Genomic DNA, 21,152 nt, shown 5'->3' on the forward strand with positions numbered 1-21,152 from the left:
AAGACATTGTCTGCTTTTGCACATTATTATTCTGTTTTTTTGGTGTATTGTTTAATTAAATAAAAAATTTAGTGCAGTAGTGCCATTAGTATTAAAAATTAGTGACAGCAAAAAAAAGTGACCCATTTAAGTACTATATTTTTTGTTTTTCATGTGTATTCTTTATTTATTATAAAACTAACTAAAGTGTAAAATTAGAAATTTTTTAGGTTAGAATTATATAGCATTATAAGTTTAAAGCTATTTAGGATATACAAATGTAGTTTCATGTTACAATTTGAAGTCATTCTAGAAAGAAGAAAAGGTAATTTAGATTTATTTCATACATTTTTATGGTGGTTACTGAAAAAAAAACATTTGAAATTTATTTAGGAGGTTTTATAAATTATGCAAATGAAATTTGAGAATTTTCAGATGAAGAAAAGTATTTTTAATCTTAACATAAAAATCACTTTGCACTCAGAGCAGTAAACATTTTGACTCCATGTATTCATGGAGAAATTGAAAAACTCAAATTTTTTGTTTACAAATGATTCTTAATGTGTACTGAAAGCTTGCAAAATTACATGAAGATACATAAAACATATTAGAAGTTATAGTATGGGAACTCTAAAGGTCAATTAAGGGTCAATTTTTTAGATCAAATTCACCGAGCCCCTAGCAAGAGAGTTAAGGATTTAAAGATTTTCTTTAGAAAGACTTGATATGCAGGTATTAATAGTTTCAAGGACAGGAATAGTGGTTAAGATGGAAATATATCAAAGCTAGCCATATAATATTTTGAAAGTGAATATATGGAATTTATTTCCTGCACAAATTCAGAATAGTTATTAATATTGAATTAATTTAAGGGCTGAGATAAGAAATTTGACTAGTTTGTAAGAGTAAGAACCAGTGGATAAAATGGTAGGTTTTAGGGAGTTACATTTATGAACCTTAGGAAGGCTTTAGAGAATCCCAAGTTTTGAGCCACAGGCAGTCAGTGTTAAGGGGAATGAACTTGGAAGAATCCTTAAGGATTGTTTTAATTTTGCTGAGGTATTTGTTTTTGTCTAATTTGACAGTTCCATTACCTATGTTGGATTGAATGACAAGAAAATTAGGGTGTTTTGGGAGATCTTGTAAAGCATTTAATTCATTATGAGATGAGAATAGAGACAGTTTTAAAGGTATTATAGTTGTAAAGGATGAAAGACTAAAGTTTTCAAATTTATTTTAAAAGTAAGTCCTAGCTCAGTTTTAATTCTGTGCAGGAAGTTTATTAAAAAGAGGAAAATCCTTTAGGGATTTGTATTCTGCTTGAAAAGGATAAAAGTGATCAATTTACTTAATTTAGAACTTTGGAGAGAGATACTAAGGCTTTTGGCAAGTGCACATTTACAAATATTACTTAACTGTACTGAACTGTAGTTCAAGATCAATGAGTTAGAATTGAGAGTTTGAACAGGGTGGGTGTAATCTCTGAGTTTCAATAGTTTGGAATTTCGGATGTGTTTATGTTTAGAGATCTTTTTGTACAATCATGTGAGATAAGTGTCTGAAATCAGTCCTAGAAACACTACAAAATTCTGATATGATATCTTACTTCCACTCACAATATAGCTTTTCTCGACTAGCACTACCCTCTATCAGCACAAATTTTAAATACAGGCTACTAGCCTTCCACCTCCTCTTCTGCATATCCACATGTAAATGATCCTGTAGCAGCTCTCCATCAATAGGAGCACGATACCACTCATATCGTAATCAGCGCCCTCTTCACATCTACACTTGTTAATCACTTTTTGATTGGCAGAAGTACTGCACAGACGTGCTAGTTTTTGTTTGCAGATTTGTCAATGTTTTTAGTTATACAACTGACTTGGTTTTTTTACTACTTATTTCAATTTTCATGTTTTGGTATTGTGCCAGGTTGCTTTTTTTTATTTTCTCACTTTTCAGAGGCCTTTTTCCATTTGTATTGTGGATCTCACTCTGTGGCAAATTGTGCCCGACCAGGTATACTTTTTTTTTTTACCTCTGCACTGTCCATCCTGTGACCATGGTAGTTGTCAGTTACATTGTAACCCTTTCTACCGTGGACATGATGTACAATTTCAGATGCCACTAGATGTCGGTTGTGTGTCTCCGTAATTTTTTTTTCTATAAATAAATAATTCCATTGCAGGTTTGGATTATGTCCACCATAGAGATGAGTGTTCCGTAGGACTGCTAGTAATTCTCTCTAGCAGTATTTTGCTTCATAAATATGTTTGTCCCAGACCATACACTCATGGACTGACACAAGTAAGGCAGACAGAGATTGCTGTGTATTTCTGTTGCTCCATAGCATTGAGTCTCTTCCTACCACATACCTGATGTACAATTCTAGATGCCACCTGGTTTTGGTTGATCGACTCCATTGAAGTAGTAGCTCTGCTTTTCAAAATGGGGTTTTGCGTTCACCCACTGGCAGCGTCTGGAATTGTACATTAGGTCCATGGTAGGAAGTGCTGTATGCCAGCAACACCTGCAGAATGCCACCACCCTACTCTCAACTGAGTGGTATGATTCATCACTCAGGAGGACAGGCCTCCATGGTCCACCACCCCAGAACTAGGAACTGGTAAGAACTCTCATACTTCACTAAAATAAAGGGGAAAAAAAATGTGTTGGAGAGTCCAGAGGACTGCACCACCAGAGATGGTGCGGAACCAATATCTAGCCAATAGTAGGAAGAGAGATCACAAAGCTGGGGTGCATCTCCAGTCCAAAACCTGGTGGCAGTGGGCATTTGTTATCCAGTCTGCGGTAGGGGGAGAGAAACCGGCCAGCACACATGCGAGAACTCACAGAGCTGGACCATCTCCAACCAACATCGACCCCCCCCCGGAATGTACATCTGGAGGATGGTAGGAAGTAGGAATATATATTTAGGACATAGCAGAGTGCTTCAACCAAAACATGGCAGCATCTGGAATTGATCATCAGTGCCATGGTTGGTAGAAAAAAATTGATCAGATACATAGACAGAAATATGGCACATTCCAACAACCAAAACCATTGCAGATCTGGTGTGGGTTGCAACTGGATGCAGCACATTTTCCCACTTGTGTACATCCAGATATCCTCTTCCTACCACAAACTGGAAGTACTATACCTGTTGTTATCAGGCTTTAAACCAGAGATGTCATCCTACAGGGGCTTTCCACCTTCCTATCATCTGCTAGATGTCGGTTCTCGGCAGATCTGGTGTTGGTTGGGTTGGAAGTATGTGCAAGTGGTGACCGGTTTTGGTGGGGGTTCCTCTACCTAACGCAAATCTAATGTGCCATTCCAAATACTACCTGGTGTTGGTTAAGGTTGAACAAACACTATGGTTTGTCGTGCCCTAGCCACTCAACACCCAGGAGTCCCATTTATCAGTCATACATATTCTGGTATTCCTTCATGTTTCTGCTTTTTATGTTTACAACACTGTCATAAAAGAGCAAAGAGTATACCTGGATCAGATGTGGTGTGGTCTCCTGCAGAGGTGTGATATTTTCTTTTTTGATTCCACCCCTCCTGGTCTCTCTTTGCTGCTTTCTAAAGGGGGATCATATTTTTTATTGGCCCTGCACCAGTTCAGTGTGGGATTCTAGCTATTTTGTGAGCTGAGTTAAGATATTGTATCAGAAGTTAGCATTTTCCTACACTGAAAATGTATTTCCGATAGATACTTACCTCCTCTCACATTTCCCACTTCCGATGATATATGTTGTAGGTCTTCTGACCAATCTGAAAGTGATTAATGAGTGCAGATGTGAAGAGGGCACTGGTTACAATAGGAGTGGTGGTGTGCTCCTATTGGTGGAAAGCTGCTGCATGTAAATATGCAGAAGTGGGAGGTGGAAGGCTAGTGGCTTGCATTGAAAATTTGTGATGATAGAGGGAAGTGCTAGTCGAGAAAAGCAATTTTGTGATAGGAGGTAAGTACCTGTCACAAATACATTTTCAGTGTAAGAAAATGCTAGCTTTTAGAAACATGTTGACCCTGCTATAATAAGACAAGATTTACACCTCATGTATCCATCCAGCACAAATCAAATACTGAAAGGAAAAATAACTTTACTAAATGAAAGTAAGAATTAGCATGAGAACTGCCAAGATCATCAGTCTTACAGTTTTACACTTTTGAAATTCAAATACTTTGCATGTGTGAAAGATATGCTTTGTCCTTTCATGACTCCCTAAATCTATGTATTAAGTAACCCTGATGGTGTTTCAAAGGCAGAATCTCAAAATTAAAAAAAGAGTTATAATCACTTTTACCTAGAACCACGTAAGACCTGTCAATTTGACTGCTGTTTACAATACGTTTATAATGGCATACAATTCAGTTTTTCTTTTGTATTGCAAGTAGCCTGCAGTTTCAGTACAGATGCCTGTTGTTATTTCTACCTTCAAATGAGCTCCCAGCTTTTTAATTACACTAGTATCTGATTCTATTTTGGGTCTTGAGGTCTCAAAGAACAGATATTTTTTTGTTGGCTGATGTGAATGAAGTTTAGCATAGTCTACCTATAATCCTAGCAATTCCCATGTGAAGTAGCATGTGCTTGTCTGTTGATTTGAGTATATCGTAACATAGCCTGCTTATAATCCTATTAATTCCCATGAGAGGTGATATCTGCTTGTCTGTCAATTTGAGTATATATATAGTAACAGAGAAACAGACAGAGCCTCAAAAGCTCAAAAATGGCTCAAAGAAGACAAATGTCATCTGAACAAGTGATACGGATGCTCATAACTTTGTCAGAAAATGATTCTGATGTGGGAAGTGTGAGTGATCATGAAAGTGATGAGTCCTTGATTTGTGAAACAGACAGTTCTGCAAGTGCAAGCGAGGAAAGTGCCACTTCCACCAAAACAGCTTTCCAGACACAAAAGAGGTTGTAGCAGAAGCAGCAGTCCTGTGTTATTTTCTGCAGAACTACAGGTGCTTCAGCTGTATCAGCTACTTTGCCTGGTAAAGTACCAATCACAGTGACTCCAGCTGCATCATCAATGCAAGCTGGTATACAGGAGTTTGGGAAGGACAGAACAATTTGGGAACTTATGAATTCTGGTATTGAGGCTGCAGGAAAACGGGCTACACAAAATGTTTTGACAGAAATTCCAGGCCCCACACAGTATGCAAAATGCAACATTGATAGCCCTCTCAGTACTTTTCACTTATTGATTGATATGCGAATGCTACATTACATCCAACAATGTACTGAAGCAGAGGTGCATAGGGTGCAAAATGATAATTCCTGGAAAATATCTCTGGGGGATTTGCAACTGTTTATTGCATTGCTATATGTTTGTGGACCCTGTGGTGGCAAACGAATTTACCTGGTGCAATGGGGAATTCCTTTTCTTACATAGACAATGCCAAGAGATCGATTTTGAGAAATACTGAAATTTTTTGCATTTTGACATGAGAACAATAAGACAAACTTACCCTGGCATTGAAATTTGGAATGGCTTAATTGAAAACAGCACTGTGTGCTACAAACTAGGAGAGAACATTACTGTGGATGAGCAAATGTTTTCCACAAAAGCACGGAGTTGTTAGACACAATACATGGTAAACAAACAGGACAAATTTGTGATAAAGTTTTTGTTGGCCTTAGATGTTGCCTCAAAAGACATTCTGAAAGGTTTACCCTACCTGGTGATGAAACTTGCCCAGCTGGTCAGAGACTGACAGATAGTGTGGTAGTCACATTGATGGCACAGGACTTAGGAAAAGGGAAGAATTTGACTACAGGCAATTATTTTACTTCACTTGAATTGGCCCAAAGAAAGAGCCTAGTTGTAACAGTGAACAAATCAAGAAGAGATCTTCCACCATCTGCTCTCAACTTACAACCAAAGCTGTGTACCAGTACAATATTGAAACACTATAACTTTCCTACGTTGACTGTTTAAGTACAAGCCAAGGATGAATGTTTGCATTCTCAGCTTTCTTCACATGTCAGTTGGCGTTAAACCTACTGAGAAAAAAAGAAACAGACTCTACTTTTCTACAATCACAATAAGGAGTGGATGTTGCAGACCAAGTGGCATGTCAGTACTCAGTAAGCTTGTTTTCATCAGTAGCCAATTGCTATATTTTACAATGTCCTGGATGTGACAGACATCAATTCCTTTGTTTTGTATAAAAAATGCGCTAGAGAAAGTGTAAGTAGGTGGTATTTTATCTTGATGCTGGCCTCAGAGCTCTGACAAAAACACTTCTGAGAAAACTGCAAGGCACCAACCATCTCAGCCTGAATCCAGTGCTGTATCCAGTGAAACATGTAAAAGAAAATGATGCCAGGGTGCTAAATGCAATAAAAACAGAATGTCAGATAAATGTGCCCTGTGTGAAAGACTTGTGTGCGGTAAATGCACATCGAAAGTTGAAAAGAGTTTCACCTGCATGGATTGTGCCACTTAGATTAGTCTATAATGGGAGTCACATAAATCTTCTTAAGTTTTTTTATGATCATATACTGTTTAGAATAGTTCACTTACTAATTTGTGTTTAAAGTTTCCTATGTACATATTGCTGTTTATACCTGCTTACTAACCATTTTCTTTTGATTTTATTATAATATTTAAATTACTGAAGTGCTTTTTTTTTGCACCATTGTTCATTCTAATATGATGTTTCGGCTGTAGTTATATTTGATTTGATGTTCCAAAATAAAACTTTTGAGTTGTATGCAATAATTTGTCCTTCATTATAATACTAATGTTGTAATATGTAGCAGTCAAAGTGACAGCAGTATGGCAGTTCTAGGTATGAGTGAAACCCCAGTGGTTTTAGTATTAAACTATTTAGCTCATTTCTCATGAGTAAAAAGAGATTAATTCAATTATAAAATGTACTGTATTCTTGAAAAGAATTAATAGATACGTTTTATGTAAATCCAGTAGTGTAGCCTAACCTCCAGCATATACTTAACAAAAGGTGAGCTTTGTCTACTATGAAAAAACAACAATAACAACATGAATAACAATTTTATATTATTTTTTTATCTCATAGCTTTAAAGTTTCAGTTCTGCATTCTAAAAGTTAACCATAGCAAATTTTTACATTTAGAAATATCATCAACCTACTTTGATATTTTCAAATAATGTATTATTGTTAGTTTCATTATGTATACCAATTCTAATTGTTACATTAAACCCTTTTGTGATGATAATTATTTTTTTAAACAAACCATTAAACAGAATAAACATTTGCAGTGAACCCTCATTAGCCAAGACATAACAGCCTGGATTTTCCACAATTTGGATATTGTTTGATGTAGATAAACTTTCACAACAGGAAATTTAATCAATTATCTGTATAATTGTATTCTGAATGAGTAGGTTTTTATTATAATAGCATGCATTTTTTATGGTTACATAATTCAGTAATCTGTACATGACTCCATGAGAGTCGAGTAGGAGTCGATTAGCATGGGAAATAAAGTTTTAATTACTGACTGCAAAATAATTACACTCACAGTGGGTACCAGTTTATGACTTTGGGAACATACGTAAGAACTATAGACAGATATCGAGAAGACGAGTGATTTATGCTACAATCATATTCAAATCACAAAGCAAAGACACACAGCAATATCAGCAATAGTAAAATATTATTTTTTATACAAAGAAGCAATACATATACTATGCATTTTATAGTCTATAAGTAATTCATTGTTTGAAAAAAATGATTTAGTGAAGACAATGGCATAATATGTCACTTTTATTATGCAATTTGTATAATTATTGATGACATATAAAATGATGAACTGATAAGTTTATTTTACATATAGCTGTTTTTTTCACCAATTGGTTGTTCTTCCTTGCCAGTTTGCACCCATACATTTATTGATTGATAACACATGCTATTAATATGGTGTCCATTGCATTCAAAGTGATTGATTCAACTATCTGGATGTGTCTATAATCCAGAACTGATATATTAATGCATTCAAGATCACACCATAAAATTGAGAGCTGTTACTTATTGCAGTAAGTAGAAGATGATAACTTGCCACTTTGGTAAACAGCTGTAAATAAGTACTTAAAATTTAAGCATTCCATTCCATTAATATGCCTGAAATATGAATTTTTTAATATCAGTTTTTAGTCAAATATGTATTTACATACATGAGAATAATTAACATCTTGTAACAAATAGTTTAAATTATAAAAGATCAGGAAAATGGGACACTGTTATAGAAATACTTGCATTTCTCTGTCAAAACAGTTACACTATTCTGTGCTGCTTGCATATATAAAAAGGTTAATAATAGTACATTTTATTTTACAGCATAACTTTCAGTAAAAAACTTAGTAATAAATGCAGTGCTAATACATTTATATGTAGCAGATACTTACATCTTTATTTTGAGTTCAAATGCATAGTCCTTTTGCCACAGTTACTATTAACATCATCAGCCCTTCTCAACAAAATTAATAGTTAACTTCATGACATGCTAAAGTGGAAGTAAACATGTCTGATCTATAGATTTAAAAAAAACAGGAAATTAATAAAATTAACTTTTGGAGAAAGCTGAAGTTTTTCTATCACCACACACATACTTTTTTGACAGTGTTGCTTACTCAATACATTTAAACATAACTTCATGTCTGAGCATAACAGTGTGTACTAGATTCAACTTTCTGAAACTGCAGTTTCTTAGGTGGGCTTTCACATACTATATTTATGAAATTGCCACCTCAATATTTCATGACTAATTAAATTATTTGTAAATGGTTGAACAGTATTAACTGTTATGAAGTGACTTTTTAAAACAATTTTTGCATGACAATTTGGATCAAGTGTTTTCTCATTTATTCACTCTTTCACTTAAGCAGCTTTAGTGATTTTACTATTGTAAAAATAAATTTTGTACACAGTGTAATTAGACCATACATGTAGATTATGTTTGTATAAGATATGAAGGATAACACTAAACATTACCGCATTACTCTTTTATTCTTTTTTTTAAATAATTCTTTATAAAAAAGATGGAATGGTTTTTACACACAGAAACCATTTGGAAATATTTTCACCATCATGTTTTGTCTATAAAATGTTTGGTTATTGTTTTATATTCAAATATGTAATGAGCAAACATTGATAATTGTTTATCTACTGATGTTTAATGCAAATTGCTTTCTTGCTTCTGTATGTAGTGTAGCAGAGTGCATCCAGCTTATTCCACTACATTTGCCTACTGCTAGTCCAATAGTTTTAAACTATTAGTTTAGTTTAGTGATATAAAGTACATAGATACCTGTTAAGGTTTGATTGTACTGTAGCCAATCAGCCCATAGGCAAACTATAAATCTGTAGTGGGCCATTTGTGCATCTAAAGCTTCTATATGTTGTACAACAAAATTCTGCTGATGTAGATTCCAGTTCCGTAAATACTGTGCTAGTTTTTACTCTGTTTCAGATTCTAAAAATTAAGTCTAGTTTGGCTACTTTTTGCTGCTAACTACAGATATGTTTTAAAATAGTATTTACCATGCAAATTTTAGAACAGTAGTGAACTCCATCAATTAGCTGAAAATGTAAATATTGGAACATTATAGCAGAAATATTTTACAAACTGAATTACACTTGTTGTCCAGGTTGAAAGTAAGATAATCATAACCAGCTTTTGAAGTGTTATTTGGTAAATTGTACATTGTAATAGAATACGCACAAGTATCAGATTTTTAGGATCACAAAATGCTAGACATCAATACATGAATATTTATTTGTTGTGTATCTGTTATGAAGACTACCTGAACAAGCATTGCCTCACATTAACATTTTTTGGATGTGTTGTATTAAAACACTGTAAACATATCCTAGTCCTCTAGGTCCTTTTGTGTTGTTTCAATTTTGATAAAAATGGCCTCAGAATGATATTATATATTTTTATTTCTGCAAGTTATAGATGCAGGGAAGTCTGTTGATAAAAAAAAAAATACATGATGTATTGGTGTAATCAGTGCTTTTAGGGTGAACATGACATAAAGGATTAGTACTGCAGTATTGCTTTCTTGCTGTCACTAACTTGTAACTTCACTGAATTTTGCTTGGTATTGTCAGAAAAAATTTCTTTTATGGATTGGTTTAAAGTTCCCAGATATAATTTTATTATATATGCATAGAAAATTATTAAATATAAGTGTGTATTTTTTTAAAATAAAATTGTATTTTGATTTTTCTTAATAACTGCATTTGTTTTTCCAATTAAAAACCTATATTAACATTGTTATAATTCTAAGTCGTGTATTTGATATGTGGAATATCCTTCCAGATGATGGAGTTTCAACATTCTTGGGCAGAACCACTAATAAGACACCACCAACACCAGCCAAAGCTCTTTGACAAACCTCCGTTAATGGAAGAGTCTTCTCACCAAGAATCATTAGCAGGATCCAGAAAAATTCTTGTAAATCCACATTTCAGAGGTCCTCGTCCTCCAGTATCTGATAGTAAATTTCCTTTCTTTTACATCTAACATATATGCCATATATGTTCATAATATAATAGAGAGCTGCAGTAGATTTAACCCTATTTATATAGGCTTGGTAATTTTGACGGATAAATATGCATGTCATGGACATTTACATTCAAATTCAATTAAACAACTTAATTGCCAATGTATGTTAATAGACTTGGCATAAGAATGTAGGTTATTATTCAAATTTGCATATTATATAAGTTTTGGTGTTTAAGTTTCAAAAGGAAACATTTAAATAAGTTGTCAGTCTTCACTTTTCTGTATCATGTGACATTTCTTCAATCTGAATTGTCCATTATAGATGTTTTTTCTATCCCTGTACAGGCTTTTAAGTTTCCAATAAATTTCACACTTATAGGTCTTTCTGAGCTTAAAATGTCATCTTGTAGCTTCCAGTATTCTTGCTTTACTGAGATATAAGCAATAAAATGAAACTTATGCCATACCCCTTATGGCACAGCTTGTTTTTCCAAAATTGTCAGTAATTTTTATGACATTTGCTATAAGATTATTTCTAACCAACAGAAAGAAAATATTTAAATTTACTGAATGTGATGGGGCCTGAAGCTGTTGAGGTAATTGATTTTTAAAATTTACTGTCATTTTATTTTTTGCCAGTCTTGGAACACTGCTTGACTAGGTATTGAAATTATTTAACCTATTTGTAGCTTAACCAGAAAGCCATATAGAATTATATTAATTCTAGGACATTCTGTTTTATATGTGTGTCAGTATTTCATATTCTAAATTGCATGTTTGAATGTAAAGCCAAAAAATTCTGAGACTATTGTTACCAAGAAGTAGGCCTAGTATTTGATGTGGACTTTATCATATGAATACGAAAGCCTTAAAAAGAACAAGATTTTAGGTGTAAATACCAAATTTCTTGTTTTTTATGTATATTTTTTATTTCTTTTAGTTAATTAACTAAGATGTAAAAATTAGAAACTTGTTAGGTTAGATAAGAAGACTTGAATGAAATTAAATGAATAAAATACTCATCATAACACATGAAAATTCTGAGCATGATTGTCTATTTTGATGAGTGTGCTTGTAATTGGATCCTTTGTTTATACAAAGTTCTCTTGCATAATAAATAGCTTTCACAGTATTCAGAGAGAGTAAGAGCAACTCTAAAAAATAAAAACTAAATGAAAAATCTATTAGCTTTGGCTGTAAAAGTAAATATTGTGTAATTGTATGTGCAACCATTCTAGGAAGTAAAAAATGGTAATTTACATTTAATTCAAATTTTTGTTACATGGTGGTTACAAGGTTAGTCATATAGACTGTGCCTATATACAGTGTTAGGGTAAAGAAAATAACAAATGAAACATAAAACTTGGTATTCAGTTAGAACATTCTAGAGGTTATGCAAATGAATGATGAAAAAAAAAATATTGTTTTTTTATATTCTTAACATTAAAATCATCTTGGACTGATCCGGTAAAAGCTTTGGACACTTACAGATAAATCTTTAGTAAAAATGCTTAATTAATAAAATCTGATTTTTTGTGTACATTGTAATGTTTAGTAAAGTATGAAACCTTGATTACTAAAGAAAGGAACTACCAGTGGTAATAGGTATCTGTCTACAGTATATGGTATTCTTAAATATATGTATAAAATGATTTCAAAGTGCAGTGGCTGTCACATTTTCAAAATTTAAATAATTGAATTCATGTGTCCATTCTTCAAATGATAAGGTAGTGCCTGAAGGATGCTAGGTAGTCTGGGGTGTTTTAAGAAATTATTGTCTGTAAATAGGAGACTTGAGCTGTCCTTTAATAAGAGTCAGGAGACAAATAGAGAAAATAAAATACTATCTTCTGAAATAGAGGGTAGGTGGCAACTCCATTATGAAATTATTTTTTTTTTATGAATTGCTCTCCCTAAAAAAAATCTTTTAGAATTTTAATATCTAGATAAGTTTACTTCACAAGAAAAGGTAGAAACATGCAGGTTTATGAATGAAGTTATAAAACTAAATTCAGTTTTCTAGTGCACAAAGCTATAGATTTAAGAATGATTTAACAATTCATTTGACAATTATTTATTTATAAACTGTTGTATGCACTTTAAAAAAAGACAAAAGCATTATCATACTTAAACTTAATGTATAATTGTTTTAAATTTTTTAAAAGAAAGAATTAAACCATTTTAAATATGTCATCTTCAAAATTTTCAATTGCTACCATCTATTGTGACTAAATAAATACAGCTGCTTTTGTGATTTTTTATAAGTTAAATATTAATTATGTCTTTTGTGTCTGTAAACATTAAATGTAAGTAGAAAGCTTTTTCCAGATTGTAGGTTTAAGCTTGTCGAACTTGTTAGGTTTATAAGCAAAAACCTCTCTTACATTTCTATCTGCCACTGGTTAACGTCATTAAATTTTCAAATTAGTAAAGAAGCAAGTGTCTGTATAGTTAAAATCTTTACTGTGGTAGCTTCGAGACAATAGCTTTTTCACACCTGAGCATGTTAAGCAACATATTGTGAGTTATCTGTTTGAATAAAACATAAAATTTCATTGATGTGTTTCATAAAGAACCTTAAAAATTATAGCTATAGCCTCAGGGAAATTTTGTGAGTAAACATTTCATAGAGCAGATCATGTTAGGCCAGGTGCAAAAGGTGTTATGAGATACAAAAACAAAAACTGTACAGTGCTTGGAATATCTAAACTAAGATCTACTCTTTGATCAAAGAATACTAAACCACTGAGAACAGTTATGTGGATATAAATTTATTCACCAAATGTTCAGCTTTTTTTAAAATCTTGATTCATTTTTGGGTTTAACAGAAAGGTCAAAAACTGTGGTGTTGAGTAAAAAGCCTTTTTCTTCAATAAACGATATAGACAAAGGTAACATATTTTATTGATGCTACAAGTCTAAGGTTAAGTATGAAGCAAAATGAACCTGAGAAAACAAGGACTAATTTAAGCCTAATATTTTTCTCACAATAACACAGTAAACTGTTGATCCTTCTGTCTTGTGGCTTTTTTTGTATACTTGGTTATGTAGTCATTACAGTGTCTTTATTTCTTTATGTCTTGCTAAAGCAAGTGAACTTGTAGCAGAAAGCTGGTTATTATACTTATGTTTAAAGAGTGCATCCTGATGCATATATCTTACAAAAATAATCAGTTGCTCTGTATGATCAAATAGTTAGTACATGAAGATTGTACTTATGTATCTTGTGTTATGGATCATACATCTACAATATTGAAAGTGGATATACGAGATGTGTATATGTAAGATCATGAGAAATAAGATCAGAATTCCAATAATACTAAATTATTAGAGGAAATATCTACTTTTAACTGGAGTGGATCATCAATTAAAATTCTCACCAATATAGTTATAGAAAAGTTAATAGTTTAAGAAAATTAAATTGTTTATATGTTTCATTAGGGGCAAGTTTTACTTACAATTAACTATCCACTTCTGGTGAATGTAATACTATACAACTGTTGTATACCCTTGAAAATGACATGCGGGGTACGTCAAAACTAGTAGGGGTAATCATCTTTATATCTTGTAAATTTGTGTTTGTTCTTCGTTAATTAATTTGTGCTTACAAAGCTGTTAATCTTTACAACATTTGGAAACAGCACAATGTTAATTCTGAACAAAAAGATAATTGGTAAAATCACTAACATAAAATACTCATTTATAAAAAATAAATAAAATTCTACAGTTTTACAACTGATATGATCAGCTTAATTCGTATTTAAGTTGTCTATTTTATAAAAATTAGGAATGACATATTTGAAAATATATTTACTGTTGTAAAAGTGAAATTAAGAACTAAAAACAAATTTTAAACTTTAACAACTACTTGATGTAATAGGTCTCAGAGGACAAAAACTAAATTTTGTAGCTAGTAGTACACTAAACAATTTTTTTATATATATTTAAATGAATTCTTCATCATCATAAGAAATTTATGGCAGAAGTTTCTCTACTTGTTTTCCATGCCATTATAGAAAATGATAATTTTTCTTAACAACATTCCAAGATTTATAAAAACAAAGCCATCAAAACATTTTTAAAATATATATTGTAAAGATTTGTTAGTTTACAGGGCTGTATAATTTTTCCTTTTTTTAAATTGAATTTTGAGTTGCATGTTTGTTCACTAAGAAGTAATTTATATAAAAAGTTATTTGGAAGATAAAAGTTTCCTGCTTAAACAGTTAAAATAAACATACATTATTAACTTTTGGTATTTTAAAGACATCTATCCTATTAAACAACCAGTCTTGAAACTTAGTTTACTTTCATTTTCAGATAAACGAGCACCAGAAAATCGCCTGTTCTTATCAAGGACTGCAAGTCAATCAGTGATGCCATCACAACCCCAGTCTTTCTATCCACCATCACGTGTTGATAATATCCATCAAATAGAGAACAGACCTCCAACTTTTGAAAACTCCCCATTTTCCAATTCTGGATTTAACTTCTTCAGTCCCGAAAGACCTTTACCTTCTCGAGATCAAGTAATGAATGTCTATAATCAGGTTTGTATTATGTATTTTTAGTTTATCTTATGCTTGATTTTTATTAAACAAAATTTTAAACTATGAGTGTTACAGTTTTAAGTGCAATTTAAAAAAAATAAATGTTAAGACTTGAGTATTAAACCATTCTCTTCAACATTAAGTCTATTGCTAGTTTTGTTAGGAATTTAGTTTCAATAAGTGTGAAAAATTTACTAATGGTCTTTGTAGTAATTGTTCTTGGAAGGAGCTTTGAGTAGTTTAAAATAACTTTTTTAGAATCAAGGTATTGTTTGGATTAAGTAATCTTTTTTCTTAAATTCAACATTTTGTTTTAGAATTGTTTACCTGTTACTATATGTTTGGATTGCCTAGTTATGAAGAAAGATTCGAGTTGCATGATTTAATTTGCAAATCTACCTAGGATGGTTTTATTTTTATTTTATCTCATTTTTTTCTTTACTGATGCTAAATGAGTGTTAAAATACTGTTGGTGATGTATATGTGTCAATACTCACAGTACTAATTCATAATGTCACAAAAAATGTACTGTTATGCATAACTGTCATGTGGGTATTTAACTTATGCCTTTTGTGATAAGGTAAAAATGTTTTTTATGTCATGATAAATGTTTGTTGAATTTTTATACTTGCATCTTACAAGCTTGGATAAAAAGAACCTAGTAATTAATCATATGAAATTTAAAAACAAAGAGTTTCTACTCTGTGTAACTGTTTTACAAGTCACAGTCTGTCATAATTTAAAATATATAATGTGATTATTTGATTAAACACATGAGAAAAAAAATCCTTAAGTTAGGCTACTGTATTAGCATATGGATATTGTCAGAAATTGTTGACCAGACAACAATCCTGAATACAAGGCAGTATTCTTGTGCTATTGTAAACTTGCTAGAGCTTAATGTAAATGTTGTGCAAAAAAACAGCAATTTATAATTATTTGTTTCCCCTTCAGAAAGTTTTCATGCTATTATGTGAATTAAAAAAATACAGTCAGGTGTTTGGGCTGTTTTTATTGGAATTTACATATTTAATGATGTTGATGCAAAAAATGTGTATTGAAAGAAAATTTAAGCTGTTTTTTAAATATTGCTAGACTTCTCATTAGCTTATATTAAACCATAAATGTAAGTATATTTTCTACATACTATTGAAAGCAATAGCATAGTGATCTTTACATATTATGAAACTGTATTTCTTATATTTTGTGTTACCTTAATATCTGGTATTATTATTGGTTATCATTTTCACAGGGTATTGATAAAACCCTTGATTTTTATCATCATCAATAAAAAAATTAGATCAGGAAAATAATCTGTCTTTTCTTTTTGACATACTTTTCTCTTTAATACTTAAAGAATTCTGGACCACAGCAGCCACCACCTCATTCTTTACCAGCTTATCGTCTTCAAGGTCAGCCTCCACTTTTGTCCCAAGAGCAGTTTCACAGACCCCCACCTACACAGTTTCAAACCCAGGCACCACCACCATCTCACCATGCTGACCTCCTTTCTTCAAACACCTTTCAGGTTAATATTTTCTACTTAATGTTTGCTTTTGGATTAATAGATTTGTAGATGTTAATCAGGGATTGATAACTAGACTTTGTTATTAACAAGGCTGTTTGGACTTGATTGAAAAAACAAACAAACAATGAATACAAATACAATACTAAACCTTTGCTGTAACCTTCAGCTAATTACTTTTGGTTGTTGCTAAAGGATAAACCTCATTTCTCCACTTCCAACTGAATTTACCCCCACATACAAAATATTGCATTTTTTTTTCTGTATTCAAAATAACTAGATATAGATATTTTCACTTGATTATGGCCCTCTGTTGTTTATACTCATAGACCAATCACCTATTATTTGGTACTACTTCTATCTGAACGTTACCTGAGTATTTTTTTTTATCATATATATATATTACATTTTCTTCCTGAAACTTTGTTGTGTCACCTGTATTGTGTCTTGGAAGATCAGAATTTACTTTGAATTAGTTTATATTTGTTCTTGTTTCTTGAAATAATTTGGAATTATAATTTTGTAATTTTTATGATATTAATCCTCTTCCTGAAAATTAACCTCAAGATATTAAAAACTTCTCAAACATCCATAATTTCTTTTTATGATGTTAAATGTTTGATTGAAGATTCTTCTTCATGTGTTATCACATGCTTTCAAAATGTTGAATCTGGTTATGTTCCTCAAAGTCGTTTTTCTGTTGTTTTATTGCTTTGTTTGTGTGTGAGGCTAGCTTTGAGGAGTTTGACAATGCTTTTAATCTTGAATTTGTGGTGTAGTTTATGATTTATTGTCTAAATCTTTCTCCTCAATTTATTATTTTTTTGCATAGGAATTGGGATTCAAACTGTTTCTACTGCAATCTCTCATGGTTCACTTGGCCATCGTAGTTTGCAGTCTTCCTTCTCTATTCTTTCCTCTTCCAGTTTTTATGCTGCAGTTTTGAGGTGTTTGACTGATTCTAGTGATTTTCTTACTTCCTGTTGTTGTGAATACCACTTCTTCAATCCCCTTCTTTCAGCAGATATTTATCTTTCTAGGCATTGTTTTTCTCATTAAATTATGGACTGGATTACAATTGGCAGTTTTTCTTTTTGTGTCAGAGTAAGTTTTTTTTATGATATACTTTTGGATTTGAACAAAATGTTTATTTCTCTTGCTGACTTATTTCTATTATTGTATTTCCTCAAGCCATTCGGCACTCAGTGTTATCCTCTGGCTTTTATAACTGAATATTTATCTATTTAACGTGTTTTGTTGCTTTTTTTATTTCAACTGAGAGCTTCTTGTCTCCATTCTCATTCTCCTCCATCCTATGATGCTACTGCCAGGAGTAACTGAACTGTCTGCTGCATCTTTTGTAAAAATGATTGTAATTTTTTTTATTGTGGGTGCAGACTTATTGTTAACTCGTCATATTCCTGATAAAGCATAGATTGGTAATACTTCATTTTTATGTTAACCCTCTCTATATTGGCTAATCTTGCAATCACCATCTATCCATGAGATTTTCTATACTATAACTTTTAGTAAGTGTTTCTTCACAAAAGTTGGCAATCTTTTAGTAAACATTACGATCTTTTGTACACAAAAAAGCTTACTTTTAATTAAAAAATTTTATGTCTGAGTGGAAGGTGATTTTCATGTTAAGATTAAAAATACTTTTTTGGTCTTACAGTTTTTAACTTTCATTTTCATAATTCTGAAACCTTATAAATGGATAGCATATGTTATTTTCAGTAAAACTTTGCATTTTATTTTTGTTATCTTTTTATTCCTAATACTATATTGACTCTCTTCATTTGATTGACTTTGTGACCACCACAAAAAAAATTAAATAAATTTAATTAACCCCTTTTTTTTCTTTCTAGAATGACTGCAGATTATAACAGAAAATTACTTTTATGTATTCTAAACAATCTTAGGTTCATAACAGTTTACATCTGTTTTCATTTAATCACTTCATTGTTCTTTGAACTGTGTCTTAACTACTAACCTGCATAACAAAACAAGAAGTTACCCAATGACCACTTGATCAAATTACAGTTACAAAATATTGAACTACATAAAGCATGTGCATACTTCACTGAGAATTTTTTATTTGGTTTTCTGTTTAACTTATGTTTTCTTAGCTACTAACTTTCTAATTTTTACATTGTAGTTGCTTTTATAACAATAAATGAAAATTATACATAAAAAAACAAGAAATTTAATACTTACTTATGAGTCTTGTACTTTTTTTGCACTCAAAGTCTATAAAAGTTGCCCTACTTTACTGAATTTTTATTTATTTCAACCATTCAGTTTAGAACACAAAATAATAACATGTCCAAAGAATACAATGTCTTACAACTATTATAATTTATCTTACTTTCTAAGTAAGCTATTCATTAAAATAATTTACTTACCATATTCAAGGCAAACTCGATGATAGCAACTTTGAATCTGTAGCTCAAATAATTAGAAAGCTATCATTAGAATGAGCTAGCATTATACATCATTCAGCAAATTAAAACCTATTTCTGTTGGTTATATATAACATAATAGCAAATGTCAAAAACAGTTATCAACAATTTTTGAAAGACTATATGGTACGAGTGTATGGTATGTGAGCTTCATTTCCTGATTTGAATCTGTATAAATAAAATGATTAGAAATTATTAATTTAAATTATGTCACAGTATTATCTATTCTGTAACTATGTAACTTGTATTAAAATTCAGAAGCTTATATTGGGGTAGAAGAAATGTTTAGATGAGCAGTTTAGAGCAAACAAGTGTCACATGATACATAGAAATGAAGATTGAAAAATTATTTGAATATTTTCTTTTGAAATTAAGAAATAAAACTTAAAATTTGATTTATTATCTACATTTTAATGCCATGCTTATTGGTATTAATTGATAGTGAATTTTAAAGAAGTTTTGAATGTAACTCTGAAAAAGTTTGTGATATGTGAATTTTTACCTGCCCTTATCCTTAAGGTTAAAATGAACAAGCATTCTCTGACCACATTGTGTTTCAGTGCTGCAAGTAATTGTTTTCTGTATTGAGTAATCACTCCCAGAATTTTGTCAGTGGGACTAATTGAATTTTCTGCAGTAACATTTTGTGATAAAAGTAATTTAACTAATTATGAATTATTATTTCAAAAGGTGAAATTTGGCACAAGATTAACTTAGCAAATTAAATCACCAGATGTAGTCATAACAAACACAAATAATGACATTACAACTTTTTCTTATTTTTTAAACAAAATTGGATCATTCACGAGTGCGCTGCACCAATAGAAACTTCTGTCTGTTAGAGAGCACTTATTTTTGCAACTCAACTGTGTAAATTGCACAGATCTTATGCAGAACTGCCGAAAACTACACGAATCTACCCATTATTTAATTACTATACTACTGTTAAAGGAGGAGATGTATTCATTTTTCCATGGCTGTAAAACAACTTCTCAGTATTTTTTTAATGCTGTAAATGGCTAATTTTTGTTTGGGAATCATGCTGGAGCACTGTATTTGTTTGGTATTATTTTACTTTAATGAGTATCAGGTATCAGAATCTTGGATATAAGACTAATGATTTTTGTTAACTCTTCATGTATAGGCTTGGCCATTTCGACTGACTTTTGTAACCACCTAGTAAACCATGAAAGTAGACATACTATAACTTTTAATGTAATAAGTGTACCTTCACAAAATTTGACAAGGCTTTAGCATTACAAGTGTTTTGTACACGAAAAAACTCATTTTTTTTAATAAAGTATTTTTACTAAAGATTTGTTTAATAATTTGAGTTTGAGTTCAAGGTGATTTTCTTGTTAGGATTCAAAATGCTTTTTCCCCATCTACAGTTTTCATATTTCATTTGCATAACCTCTAGGACTTCCTAAATGAATGTCAAACGTTTTTCTTTCAGTAAAACTTTATATTTTATCTGTAATTTTCTCTACCTTATCACTACATGAAGTTGGTCCATTCAATCAACCTTGCAACTACTAAAAAGAATCTCTCTATATATATAATAGTAAAATGTCTGTCTGTGTATCACACTATTTTTCTCCTGAATGATTATTTTCAGAAAAAATTATATATCAAAATTCTTCTTTTCAAGAGTACGTTACAGGAAAATTATTAATTTTTTTGCAATTCCTAAAATTTCATACCAATATCAATGTCAATCTGTTGGTCTTCATATGTGCTTGAACAGTCAATCTGAGAAAAATCTTTGTAACAAGCTTTAAAAAACATGGTGAACACGTAGCTTAAGTTAGGGTATTTGAATTACTTTATGTATGTACATCTCATTTGCAGACCTCACTGTGTGTTTTTAACTTTTTTATTTATTTTTCCTTACTTAATGTAATAGGTTTCTAATTTTTACATTTTAATTACTCTTATAACAATGGAGAAAAACATACTTAAAAACCAGAAATTTAGTATTTGTATCTGGCCTTTTGTTTTTTTGCTCCCATTCCCCAACAAAACTTAACACTATTTTTTGTAACAGTGGTAGTACTTAAAATTTTTTTTTCATTGTAATAACCTACACAAAACATACAAAGTTTTGTGACTATTATAA

General features: G+C 31.4%; 1 protein-coding gene across 1 annotated transcript in view; it reads left to right on the plus strand.

Moving 5' to 3' along the window:
• LOC106458441 (RNA-binding protein 33-like) overlaps positions 1–21,152 on the plus strand; it is a 103,952-nt gene that overhangs the window by 33,251 nt on the left and 49,549 nt on the right. The window contains exons 8-10 of the mRNA XM_022384658.1: positions 10,308–10,485; positions 14,814–15,043; positions 16,401–16,571. Of these exons, the coding sequence (XP_022240366.1) occupies positions 10,308–10,485; positions 14,814–15,043; positions 16,401–16,571 (579 nt within the window). The remainder of the gene's footprint in view (positions 1–10,307; positions 10,486–14,813; positions 15,044–16,400; positions 16,572–21,152) is intronic.

The sequence above is a fragment of the Limulus polyphemus genome, unplaced genomic scaffold (assembly GCF_000517525.1).
Source record: "Limulus polyphemus unplaced genomic scaffold, Limulus_polyphemus-2.1.2 Scaffold464, whole genome shotgun sequence".
Lineage (NCBI taxonomy): Eukaryota > Metazoa > Arthropoda > Merostomata > Xiphosura > Limulidae > Limulus > Limulus polyphemus.